Below are 14197 nucleotides of genomic sequence, written 5' to 3'. Positions count from 1 at the left end.
CGTTCAGCTGCTAGTTAATACAGATATCAATTCAGCCAGTGGACACGATCAAGACAACCTGCTGAAGTTCAAACTGAGCATTAGAACGGGGCAGAGAAGTCATTTAAGTACTTTTAATGTGGCATGGTTGTTGGTGCAACAACAAACATTGCTGCAACAGTCAGACCGTAGTGTCAGAATTTGGTGTGAACAGCATGAAAGCATGGATCCATCCTGCCTTGTATCATCAGGTCAGGCTGGTGCTGGTAGTGTAATTGTCTGGGGAATTTTTCCTGACCCTTAGTGCCAACTGAGCATCCTTTAAACATCACAGCCTACCTGAGTATATTTGATGCTCATGTCTGTTGCCGTATGAACAAAGTGCACCCAATCTTCTGGTGGGATAACACACCACGTCACAAAGCTCAGATCATCTTAAACTGGTTTCCTGAACATGAGAGTGAGTTCACGGTTTTAAAACGACTTCCGCAGTCACCAGATTTTAATCCAACTGTCATGGTCCGGGTGAGTACGGGGTTTTTCCACTCCGCTGGGCTCCACCTTCAGGCAGAGACTCCAATCAGCTTCCACACCTGGTTCCAATCAAGTCACCAGCATATAAGACCAGCATTCACAACAGACCTCTGCCAGATCTTTTGCTAACTCACGTTAGTGCTACGCCGCCAAGCCCTTGTGAGAGCCCCTTAACTACTGCTTTTCTCCTCACCGTGTTTTCTTTGTCATAGGACCCACCTGTCAGTCGCACTTCCCAAGCTAAACTACTCACATCTCCGCCTGGATGCTGGTTCTGTCATCTGGTTGCTTCCTTTCCATCATTGGACTACACCTGCCTGCCTCCCTGCCAAGTCCCTCACTCCAAGTATATTCTGGATCCTCTCTGGATACTCCTCACCCGGAACCCCTTGGACACCCCCTCCTCGCATGACACTTTAAACTACAACGCTGACTGCGTACCTCCATCCAAGCCGCTGCCCCTTTTTCCATTCCCAGGATCCATCCGTGAAATCTAGCACCTAGTCATAGCACTCAGAGTTTCATGTTCATAGTTTGGCCTCACAATTCACAGTTCATAGCTTCCACAGTTTCCTGCTTTGTAAGTTCACTAGGCACTGTAAATAAAGCACTGTGTTCACGCCCGTTTTGCCTCCCTCTGTGTCTGCATTTGAGTGCACACACACAGCCTGGCCCTCTCGGCCCTAACACCAACAGAGCATCTTTAGGATGTGGCAGAGCAGGAGATTTGCATCATGGATGTGCAGTCAACAAATCTGCAGTAACCAGAGATCCAACGTGGTACTACCAAATATAATGGACACTAAGTGTATATGATCATGATTTATTATTATTATTTAGATGAGCAGAGGTGACTGGCATTGTGTTTTTGCAATGCATTGCTAGTTTTTCTCTAGTTGCTAGCATTGATCCTAAGCATAATCAAAGTCAAAGTTAACTTTATTGTCATCTCTGCTATATACAGTACAGTATATAGAGAGACGTGCGACAAGGCTCCAGTTCCATTCAGTGCAAAAAACAACAATAAATATAAGAAGAATAAGAATAAATATACACTTAAGACTGAGGTAAAGATAAAAGGAATAAATATACATTTTAAAATTAGGGTAAAAAGGATCAATAACAGTCTAAGTTTCCAATTTACAGTTGAATCATTTAAAGTGACCTTGAAGTGGTTTAAAATGACCAGCGTAGCAGCTTTGCAGTTTACAGTATTGAGTGATTTAATGTTACAGACACGTGAGGATCAATCCTCTTATTTCAAACCTAAATTAATAACCTTTGTTCCATTAATGTATAACATGGTTATTTTATTTTTAGGCATCAAAACATCAGGATGTATAATTACAGCAACAGGCAACTGAAAAGAGCCAGCAGTCAACAATCAGAAGTTGCTTAAGGAAAAATAATCGAGCTACTTGCTTGAGTAAGATTGAGTAAGTTACCATCAATGTTAACAGCCTATCAGTGGCTGTGCTACTGTAACTTAGAAAAGGCAATGTACCCGAGGCTCCTGTTATGAATAAACTGTTAGGCAGTATAACAACAGCCACTTTGTATTTAAAGGGCAAACAGAGCCCCTGTTTAAGTTCCCTGTCTGCTCAGAGTTAGTGGTCTTATGTTTTGTAGGCTCGCTGTGCACAGTGCTGTAATACTTTTGGAGTTTTCAGTCATGAGCCAGAGCCTTAAGTATCTCCAGACCTACAGATTAGTATTTGCACAACATTTTTTATAGTTCACTTTGTGATCCATTAAAAAAACCCAACCCACTGTGCCTCAATGAGCAAAACAGCAACTATTCTTTCTCTTTAGAGACGATGAAAATCATGCTAAGCTAACATAAGCAGACCTGACTTGGACACCAGAGCATGTTCTCTGTCACTAATAAGTGTTATGATTGAACAGGGAGTGTAATGACACAAAGGAAATCTGCTTCAGCTAGGTCAAATATTTTTATGCCAGGAACCCCAAAATATTTGTGCAATACCCCAATCCGAAAAGGCTGCTAAGTGTGATCCAATCAGAGAGGATTTCATCTATGGGACAATCAAAAAGAATCACAGAATCAGTTGTGTTGTTGTAAATAACTCTCTCATCTTGATGTAGGTTTATCCCTCACAGAGCCTTATGTCATGTGACTATCGAAAAGCCCTATGGCAAATTCAAGTCAGTCAACTTCACAATTCAACATATATAATGCCTAAAAAAAAGTTGCCTCAAGGTACTTTATATTGTAAGGTAAAGACCCTACGTTAATTAAGAGAATACCCCAACAATCAGAAGACCCCCTATGATCAGGCACTTAGTGACAGTGGTAAGGAAAAACTCCCTTTTAACAGGAGGAAACCTTCAGCAGAACCAGTTATTCTTATACAGTCCTTTTCTACTCTCGTTTTATAAAGTGATGGATACAACATGTTTAAGTGCTTTCTATGTAACATTCATACACAGTCATGCTCCAGTGGATGCATCGGAGAGCAGCCCAAATATCCTTGGGCAAGATAGTAACCCCAAATATTCCTGGCAGGCAGACTGGAATGATCGAACATTTACCATTTTTTTATGGGATGCACTAATACCAGGCTAGCTAAGCATTTATTGAGATAAAAACTAGATTCTGGCAGATAGGATCTGGACACTCAGTATTCCTACACATGCAGTTTTAGTCCTATAACAGTTATATGCAGAATGTAGATAAATCAGAAAGCTACCAGTATTGTTAGCTAACTATAGCAGTTTGCTACCTAGCAATTAGGAGCACGGCGATCCACTGTCTTCAGAATATCAATGGCATTCATTGCCTTCGAGCAGCAAGAAGTAAAATAACTGCTGGTGCAGGCTCACAAATTAAGCCTTTCTCAGCTTTGAGGGGAGCAGTTGAAATGACTTCCTATGAGAGTAAAGGTTACTACTGATTACCATGAGGGAGGTGTCAAAAACATTTAGAGGGTTAGCTAGGTGTTCTTCCAAAGGAGGGCATGTTTTTCTCAGCAGGGGTGTTGGTCTCCGAGTATGTCTTTTTGCTTTGCTGCTATGTTAGTGTTCTCCTCTCAGATCATACACTTATTGTTGATATCTGTGGGCTAGCTGAAACCATAAGAGATGATAGTTTCTACTAAAAGTTTTTTGGGCCTATTCTAACCACTATTTTAATAACTGCAGAGGCCGAGCACACCAACGCAGATGCACGAAGGACTGAAAGTCTTGCAGCAAACCACTATGATGAAGCAAAAACGTGCATTTTTAAAAGCTGCCTCCTCTCTTTTACATTATTGATTGCTTGTGATATATTTTTAGCAGGCAGGCCTGTGACGTTTCTGTGCCCACAGACTTATGTAAGATTGATATGAATAATACAAAAAGAATCACAATTTAATTGCTGCAGCAGGAACTTGGGATTGGCAGATCTGAAGTGAACATTTGACATGCCCACTGAGCACGTGTCGTCTCTGTATTTTGCCATGTCACTTAATTATTCATAAAAATGGGACAAGTTAGGAACTAGAAGGGAATATGGCTGGAAGCAAATGCGTAGAAAATGTTTCACTCAATGCCCACCTAAGCAACAGATGAAATAATTAGCAGGACTTTATCGGAGGCTTTTGGAAAGTGCAGCAATACGGACTGTTAAACTGGGTCTTAGCTGGTGTTTCTGATTATAAAGCCCTGGAAGGGGAACTTGTTGTTTTCTCTGTCTCCATCTCTTTCTCTCGTTCCTCCTCCTTGAAAAACCACAGGAGGCGTGAAACACCAGCATGAGCTCACACTGCACGTGGCCTGCTAGCTTCCTCGCTGCAGGATGTTTTATCTAGGTATTTCACCACAATATGCCAGTATGCATATGTTTTTCATTTGCATTTATGTACTTGTTATCTGTGTCAGTGCCCATATATGTATGTTTACTGGGTGTTTTTGATGCATTTTACAATCCATCACCAATAGGGGAGTGGTTTTATACTTCTCATCATCATATAGCTTAAAACTATCATAAAGTGACGCCTCATAGATGAATGGAAGCCATTTGAATGAGGGTCTGATTATTCCCCACCATCAACGCCTGATCCCCGCACATACACTTCTCTTTCAATATGTCTGTCTTTCAAACAGGAAGAAGGAAGTGGTAGAGTCAAATAATCTGTAGCCACATCAAAATTGTCAAACCGCTTGCCTTATCGTGACCAGCATGGACCCACGCATGCTTACAGACACACACACACATGCATGCAATCAAGATCTCACACATGTACACACTCGCTTCTAAACCCAGACTAAATCACACTGGGGTCAGAGTTATGTGCATCCAGCTTGGATAACAAAGGATATCTATAATAACAGCTATTTAATAAAGTCCATTAATTTTTTCCTGCTCATCCAATTGAGGGTCGTGACCGGGCTGGAGCCTTGATGTCAAACAAAATCTTTTTTCTTTATTTCTTTTGTTACAAAACAGTATTTTTGAGCAGCAGATGGCCTGTGTGCCTGAGATGACCGTACCCCCTTTTTATGACATCACATTCTTGACCAACAACCCTTCTTTTTTCTTTACGTTTCACAACTTAAAAAACGTAAAAAAAAATATCCTGCTTTCACTATTAGCTTACGTCTGACAGCTAATGTATATATAAAGATGGTTGAAATGTTACTGAGATACTGCTCAATGCAGGCTTCAAATTTCCACACCAAACTTGTGTGAGTTACCTTTTTGTGTGACTGGCTTTTAAACTATGTTTAAACTACGTACAACTAAGATAGTAAAAAATCTGCAGCTCAAAACAGATTTCTGCTGAAAGAAATGTTCTACTTTCAGCAAAAGAATCTGAAAACAATCTGTCAAACTCTGAATATGCATGTTTATAAACAATGTCCAAAACATATTTTTGAATGTGAAACTTTAACATTTAGTTAGACATGACGAACAGTAATTGCACTATTTCTCTATTTGTGGCACAGCCAGCTTAAGTAGTAGGAGTAGTAAGTCATAGTAGTAGTAGTAAGTAACTTCTTGAGGAAGCTTGAATGACAGAACAATAGCTGCCAAGCACAATCTTCCTGCTTGAGCTGGGTTTTACTTTTACTCTCATTATTCCTCTATGATAAACCCCAAGAGCTACATGATTCAACCAGAGATCGTCCACTCAGGTTCGGGACTGTCTGCGATAAAGTTAGAAAACCAACATCTTCCAATCCGCAGCTTGCTGAGGTTCAGCAGGTCGAACACCTCATCCAAATTTCCCCACCTCCACTGCGGGTGGATGGGACAGCTGCCTAGCACATTTTCTCAACCTTTCTTATCCAAGCAGGAAGAAATCATTTCTGAGAAGAACCAGCAACATTTGCCAGGTTCTTTTTTCCACATTTCCTTTGTATAAAAACAGGCGTGTTATGGATTCCACAGGTGGCCTCGACTCGCTCCCACGACCCTCCGTCAGATCGGGGCAGGTTTTCACTTCTAATTTTACGTGGAGTGTGATTTTCTGGCATTATGCTTTTACTGATGCCGCAATGAGTGGACACGAAACTGGGGAAAGAGTGTGGGGGGATGACATGCGGAAAATGGCATGGCCTCTGGTATTTGATTTAGTTTAAAGGCTGAATTAAGGATCGCTGTTATAATGCTTATGGTGGATCCATTATACTTTTCCTTATTCTCTGTGACACATATACTCTTACAGCTGAGGATGCCCATCTTGAATGTGGCCAAACGTTCAAATAATGAGGACAAACAAACTCTATGAGCCAAAACCTCAGGCTTCAGACTCTAAACTCATTTTTTCAGACAGTTTTTTTCTGCTCTTGGCCCTGTGCGATACTAGAAGAGTAGATCTCCCTAATATGGTCATTCCCCTACAGAGGCCAGGCTGAATGACACAGTGCATTTGCAGCAACATCCATGTAAAGCTAGCTAAAAGCTAAACTGAACTCTTTACCTCCTGAAAGGCTACAAGGAGTAACCCTTGAAACACTTTTTCTGAACTGAGTGGTTTCTTTCGTATTAGACCTGTTTAACGAACAGAGGTTAGTGAGGGTGGTCTCTGCCTGTGCAGAGTTTTTCTTGGAAAAACCAAGAAACTATTCTAATGGTCATCGAGCCACGTCTTTATTGACATAAACTGAGGTGTTAAACGTCGTCTTTATGGGGTAAAGAGTTAAAGCTAGCATGAAGTCCACCAGTTTGTCCAAACTTGTGCCTTATTTATATATGTAATATTAATCTAATGTTAAATGTTAATTTCATCATTATGAAACATTTTAATATTGTTTTAAAAAAATATTTTTAATAAAATATGTTTGCGGTCTACATATATAGTGCGAAGTAGTAATCATTATCTGTTATGTGCTGCTACTTGATAGATAACAATGTTCTGTACGCAATCTGAATTAGAGCAATAAACCGAGTCTGCCCTGTCTCCATGGATTGCATAAATCTTGGCACAAATTAAAAGTAACATGTTATATATGACACGTTTTTCTTTCTTTGAGTGGATAGTTGAGGATTTCCTATAATGCTAATCTGCTGTTGTTTTCGTTTTTTTATTATTTTTTTTTACCACTTCCTCCACAGATGACATAGTACCTGAAGGTTTCTGCAGGTACCCGTGAATCCTTTTATCTCTTGCTCTTCTCGAGATACGACCACCTCAACAAGGACAGAGGGGGAAAACACCAGAAGCCAGAAGCGAACATCATTTAATCAGAAATGCAGCTCTAATCCAGGAATAGAGTTCTGATCACATCGTCTGAGCCTGTCTCACACAGCCAGTCCAAAAATAAGTGAATTTATGCTTTGAAACATATGCGACTGGAGGAGAAAGAGACAGACAAACAGACTGAGGCAGGATCGTGTTTCTGGCCTCTGTGCTGTATATTCCAGTGGAGGTTGCACATTCCTAAGACAAGAACACATGACTGAAGCAACGGGGGTGTGGGAGAGTGGGAACAACCATTGTTGGGTGAAACTAGGCTGTGGATCAGATGGAGAGGTGGAGCTTAACGGGGTTACAGGCAATCAATGTGTAGCATTTCCTTCCTCAGACAAAAGGCCCTGAAGCCACAAGCACAGAGCAGGACTATGCAGTGCTTTGCTGAGCTTGGAGGGAGAGATAAGCAAACTTCACTGAATATTAATATTCAGCAGCACTCTGATGCCCTTCAGTGGAGTTTATCTAGGTCAAAAGAGGCAACAAAGAGGTAAATTCTTCAGACTGTGAGTCTAAAGAACATGGTTAACTCAAACCGCCACTGCTTGGCTTAACAGGAAACAGGAAGTTGCAGAGGAAGACCCCTATCAAAAGAGAATGCCACAACAAACTCCCCAGACAAACTCTAAAGCAAGCAAACACAAACAAAGAATCTCCAGTACAGATGACGCACTTCAAAACAAAACGTTCAGCAACAACGTGCTTTTACTGAGACTCACTGGATGTGATGAAGCCACGCTCCTGCTGACACCACAGAGCAGCGCCATCAAGAAGCAGAACAGACGAATATTGTTTTGCTGCATTTTCTTAAATGTGTCGTGGCACCGAAGGACTAGAGGTTCATAGAAGATTTAGCAGCTTTAGACGGTGAGACAAAGCCACTGCATTTGGGGCACGTGTCTCACTCTGGTGCGGTTACCTCTGCAAGCTTGTAGGGCACTATGAGCCTTTCTCCAACAGTCACCGTCTTCCTGGTTGTCAGTGCTTCAAGAAGCATCTCCTCCTTCACCTGTGCACAAAAGAAAAGCAAGAATAAAAGTGTCATTTTCAAGGAAGACATCAGGGCACTCACTACTGGACTTATTAACAAATAATCAGTGATGACAAAGGGATATCACCCACAATAGCTATAACACAGGATCACTTCTACTCTATCAGTAAAATGTAACCTGAAATGAGATTTACTGTTTATTTTACAGGCAATGATGATGATAACATTGATTAGGAGACTAATGAAATAAGACATTCAGCAAAGCTGGGGGGATTTACAGGAGACAGATTGCAAAGATATGGGAGCAGAGATATGGTGACTGACTATGTATCCTACAGTTCCCACAGTGAGGTTGCACTAGGTACACAGAATAAAGGCCTTTTAAACTTAGTCATTATGCATGTTTCACCAATATGTCCCTTGTGGTATCTATTACAGCCATTTAAAGCCACATTATACCATATATTCACACAGCATTCATACAACCGCGGACAGTTTGGAACCAGCGGTGTCTTTGGACTGTGGGAGGAAACTGGAGTACCCAGAGGAAACCCACACAGGCTCAGGGCGAACATACACACTCAGCTCCAGCTGGCTGGGAGGTTCAAACTGATGACCTTCTTGCTGTGAGGTTACAAAGCTAACCGCTATATCACTATGCAGCTAATTTATAAGTTTACCCAATCGGTACTCTTTCACTCATTTGATGAAATGTCAGCAAGTCCAAAACAGACAATCCCATTTGGTTCTATTACCTATACGCAGATGATTGTTTGATTCAGTTGTAGTGTTTGTCACATATTGTCTGTATGTATTTAGCTGACCATAACTCTGACATCTCTGCCGCTTTTAACCAACGTAGCTGACACAAAAGCAGCACACATGATATTCAGTACAGTACTATATGACTTTCCATTTGAGTTTGTGTTCACTCTAAAAATGGCCCCAGACAAACCAGCGATGACAGGGCCACACTGGGAGAAGCAGATGTCACTGCACACATCTCCTCCATCTACGGGGATTATGGGCGTGGGCCGAACAGCTGCTCCTGAGACTGTGTGTGTGTGTGTGTGTGTGTGTGTGTTTCCGCGTGTGTGTGTATACATGTGAGAACAAGCCATCGCAAGGCTGCCTGATGTCTTCATGTTTAAAGAGCAAGGGTGTCAATGTTATAGTTAATACCATTATGGATCTATTTCTGTCAGTGGCCTCTAAATGCTTTGACATAAATTTGGGGGGGGGCAGGACAAGTCAACTCTGCAGTGAGTGGGTTGGTGGGGAGCGGGGGGCATAATCAGACCTCATTTCACACTGCCTGGTAATCCCTCCACAAAGAGCAAAGCCTATTCTGCAGCTCAGTGATTGGTCTTCAACTGGTACATTTCCATGTATTAGTTGCTTGGTGACAGGCGCGATGCCCTGTCATGATCACAGATCTTAATACTCTAATAATCAGAAGTTTGTAAGCACCAGTTTGGGGCCAGTGATTCTGAACTGAAGTCAGCCATTTTTTTGGAGCACCTTTAGATCCTAGTGAGGACAAAAAGTAAAAGCAAACACAGCAGAGCCGCCTGATCTGAGCATGACGGTTTTCCAGAGACATTGCACACAAAGAATCCTGAATAGAACTCTATAGGAAAATATGAGCCAGTGATATTGCATCTGCATATTAGAGGTTCACACAAGTTTCAGCTGTGAGGTGGTGGGCATATCCACCTGTTACTGTAGTAGAGCCACAGGTAAGTGTGCCTTCTAGGTAGGGCTGGGCGCTATGACCCAAAATTCATATCTCGATATTTTTTAGCTGGATGGCGATATAAGATATATATCTCGATTTTTTTTTTTTAAAGCCATAAGTTAAGAACAAAAAGAGAGTTCTTAGTCACACTGTGTCCCAGCTGTCACACGGGCACTTTTATTTACATACAGCGTAGATGTACATGAAGAAATTACTCAAAAATAAATTATCAGCATATATTAAATAATCATGGTCCATAAATAAAAGAAAACAATGTTGTTTTTGTGCATAACAAAAAGCTCACAATTGTGCAGTCAAAATGTAAACTAATAGACGCTGAGCGTAATAACAAAGAGACAGATTTCACAGCTGCACCATGTCTCTGAACAGGTGCCATTTGTGGTCCTTATACACACACAGTACATATCACTCCGCGAGGCTCCTCCTCGGTAGCCGTAATCCTCCGACAATCCATCAAGCGGTGCAGCTCCGTAGCTTAGCAAAGTCATATTAAAACATTTTTTGACAGATTGCTGAGCGCTGTGTACCACATAAAATCGGTTCGCGGTCAGTAAGCACAACCAGAATTCATACATAAGGTGCACTGTCGATTTTTGAAAAAATGAAAGGATTTTAGGCCGTGCAGCCCCTCCGGGCTGCATGTCGTTAGCGCGGTTAGCTCGTTAGCGCGGTTAGCTCGCTAACACGTTGACGCCGCCCAGCCCCACACACGGTAACTCGCTAACGGAGATTTTCCGCTTTCATCTTGTCATTGCCTGCAGGTGAAGCTATGGGGGAGGCGGAGTTGTGTTCAGTGAAGGAGAGGCGAGGCCGAGTAACGTTGCGTAGAGACAAAAGTGGACGAAAGAGAGGCAAACCTGCGGCTCCACAAGTATAATTATAACGTAACATAGACTATATCGATATAAACGATATTGTCACATCTTATATCTCGTATGAAAATATATCGATATTTTTAAAAAACTCGATATATCGCCCAGCCCTACTTCTAGGGGTGGGGGAAAAAATCGATACTGTGTAGTATCGTGATATTTTTTTTGCTAATAATGTATCGATACAGGGACAGCAGAAATCGATATTTTGTTACAAAAAAAGTTTTTGTGCTCTGACTTCAGAGCATGTTGATCCTTTTTCTGAGCAAGAATCCTGACATTCCTTCACTGTCCAAATATGTTTAACTTTTTTATGGCAGCAATAAACATGACAGTTTACTTATTTTAATTTAAGACACGTTTTATTTTAATTACGTTTTAAACTTTTTTATTTAATGTAAAATTATATTTTGTTTATTTACTTTCAAATTCTTCAGTTGCTGAATGGGCTGCATAGTTTTCATAAATTGCATTGTTCAGAATAGCTATAATTGTACCAGATGGTTGCATTCAGTTAAGTTGGACTAGACTGTAATACAAACCGTTCAGTTTGTCAACAATAAAACTGACTGAAATGAGAGAAAGACTGAGTGTGAGAATTTGATATTAGATAAAATGAATATTGATAAAGTTTACCTTTATGTACAGAATCTGAATATTGCAAACTATTTTTAAAAATTGCAATAATATCGTATCGTGCGTTAAGTATTGTGATAATATCGTATCGTGGGATGTATGGTGATTCCCACCTCTAGTGCCTTCTATTCTCTCTCAAATCTGCCATTCTTCTCCCAAAACCCTCAAACTCCTGCTCTCAGGTCCTATACTCTAGCACCATACTCCATAGCAGCTTTGCTAGTAAAGGTTCAAATGTGTTTCCACTGTTTCCACTCTGCATCGGTCAAGTTCTTGTATTTCTCTGAATGTTTAGTCTCATAATGATAATTCAAATTGTAATCCTTAAACATGGTAATCTGCTCTCCACAAACCAAGCAGATGGCTTTACCTCTGACTTCAGTAAACGAATACTTAGCGGTTTATGTGTTTGTTAAAAACTCTGCATGCGGCATCAATCTATCTTTTTGTGCGTGTCAGCTAAAGCCTGTTGGGGCTAGAAAACACACTTCTCATGAGCGTCAGTTCCATTGCTTCCACAGTGAGACTGCAGATGCATGAGTGTAAAGAAAACTTTCAGTAGCCTTCAAAATAAAAGCAACCAAGTTATATTGTGATTTCACCCTGAAACAGAATTTCTGGTGGGGGGGGGTGTATGAAAGAGTAATTGGCAACCGAAACAAGACAACTGCAAGATTTAGGTTTGAGTCCTGACTTCCTGTTGATGTGTGGCGGGCTGGTCAGGGACACTCACGGGGCAGGAGGTGGTCAGGAGGCCGTATAATGCCCAGGTCTGTTTTGAAAGGACTTTAGGCTTTCCCTGTCAACATTATTTATCACCATTAATGTCTAAATTGACAGTGTGATTTTGCATTAATAATATGCAAAGCAGTGTAGACCATCGTCAACCTGTTGTAGGCAGTGTCAAAAATGTGTGAACCAATCAGTCTGTGGTAACTGGACTATTATTGGTACTTTAGCATCCTGCTGACAAGACACAATTTAATAATCTGCAGCCTTTTTTGATCTGTCCAGGTCCACTTTAACCTACACAGAGAGTCCTCCCCATCAAGCTACGTGCTGTTTATTGAAAGATTGCACACATTGTTGGATCCCCAGAATGCTTCACTGTAATCAAATGCCTGGAGAAACACACAGTAACGCAGTGCCATGCATCTCACATACGTTTTCTCCTATGCAGACACACTATCATGGTTCAAAGATCATTTGAACTGGGCTAAAAGTGACACCTGGTAGCCCGTCTGTGTCCTAATGGAGATCTTTTTATTACATATCAAAACCCAAAACAACACGATAGCTGCTTTGGGTTTGAAAAAGGGTCCTGGATGCTTACAGGGCCCCTCTGTTTGCAGTTTGCAGTTTCCTCCAGGAGCCCCAGGTTTGCCTGCCAGCAAAAACATGCAAGGTTGAGTCTTCTGTTACTGCGACCAAGCTTACATCTGGAGTTGATCCCACTGCTCCTTGTACTTACAGAAGGATGAGTTAAATGCAGAGAATGAGTTTCCCTACTGGAGTCAATAAAAGATATCTATCCTCTTATCGTAAATGTCCAGAGTAGATTAATATCTGATGCTGTTAGTAAGTTAACATCAGATATAAGAATAAACTGTGGCAACTGGTTATTGTAAGGGCAGAACGCAAACGTTAGACAGCTGGTTTTCATATTCAAAACTAAATGCAGCAATTAAAAAGCAAAATAAATAGCGAATGTCTAAAATAAAGAAGAAAAAGAAAAAAATAGACAAAAGAAAAACTGTTTTTAGCATTCAATTACCATCAGCAGTTTCAGGCTTCAGCGCATTTATTCAGACAGAAAGCTTCTCTCTGTAAGCTGGTTTCCAGTTTGCACAGAAATGTTTCTGGTTAGGTCAAATTACTCAACTCCAGACCTCAGAGGATCCAGTCTGTCAACTGTACATCAGCCTGTACAAGCTCTACTTCCTCTTCCTGTTTCACCTCCACAGGAAACAGGAAGTGGCACTTGGCTTTATTCCCATTTGTGCGTCAATCTACACAAGGTTCTCTTTGAAAGGTGCTTTGCATTAATATGCCACAGCAGCAGTGAGTGCAGCAGTAAACATACCTCATCCTGCCCGAAACCATTTTACACATCAAACGCTGGACATTCATGCAAATTAGGACTCATTTAGAGCCAGAGTTTGCCTTCAAGCAGTCCTAGCCTCACATGACTCAACATGAGACTCCCTTCAGCTGACCTGAACAACCTCTTTAACCATTTAACAGACTCTCTCACACAGTGCCTTAAAGTAAAACCATGCACCATCAATAAAACATAAGTGCTAACGAGTTTTGATGGTGCCTGTCTGTAGTCTAGACACTCATTCAGATTCTTAGCGTAAAGCTAAGCTTGCAAGGATGAAACAACATCACCAATTTGCATAGGTCATACTAATTCAGTATATCTATATCTAAATCATAGGCAGATCAAGGAGCTTGTAGTTCTACTGCCAAGCTTCAAAGGGTAAATATTTAAACTCAATCTTGATTCCCAGCAGGTCCTGTTATTTTTCTAGACTGTGTACATTAAATAACACTACAAGTAGTATTTAAACGTAAACTCTTAGATCACCTAATCTGTCACAGTCTTTAAACTTCTCTGCCTACCTGATTCAATGGTCACATAATGAATGATAATATTTTCCCATCATCCAACCAAAAGACTGCATCTCACCACAAATGTTAATGCTTAAGATCCACTCAAAACAGG

The 14197-nt window shown here is 41.0% G+C and overlaps 1 protein-coding gene across 1 annotated transcript in view; it reads right to left on the bottom strand.

Annotated features, from left to right (window-relative positions):
* Positions 1–14197, bottom strand: part of LOC146628255 (unconventional myosin-IXAb-like) — a 160287-nt gene that overhangs the window by 47196 nt on the left and 98894 nt on the right. The window contains exon 9 of the mRNA XM_085359437.1: positions 8131–8220. Coding sequence (XP_085215563.1) covers positions 8131–8220 — 90 coding nt within the window. The remainder of the gene's footprint in view (positions 1–8130; positions 8221–14197) is intronic.

The sequence above is a fragment of the Diplotaxodon limnothrissa genome, linkage group LG7 (genome assembly GCF_057381915.1).
Source record: "Diplotaxodon limnothrissa isolate DT_005_m linkage group LG7, D_limnothrissa_male_GT1.1, whole genome shotgun sequence".
Taxonomy (NCBI): Eukaryota; Metazoa; Chordata; class Actinopteri; order Cichliformes; family Cichlidae; genus Diplotaxodon; species Diplotaxodon limnothrissa.
The sequence above is the reverse complement of the archived record's forward strand: the minus strand, read 5'-3'. Positions and strand labels throughout refer to the sequence as shown.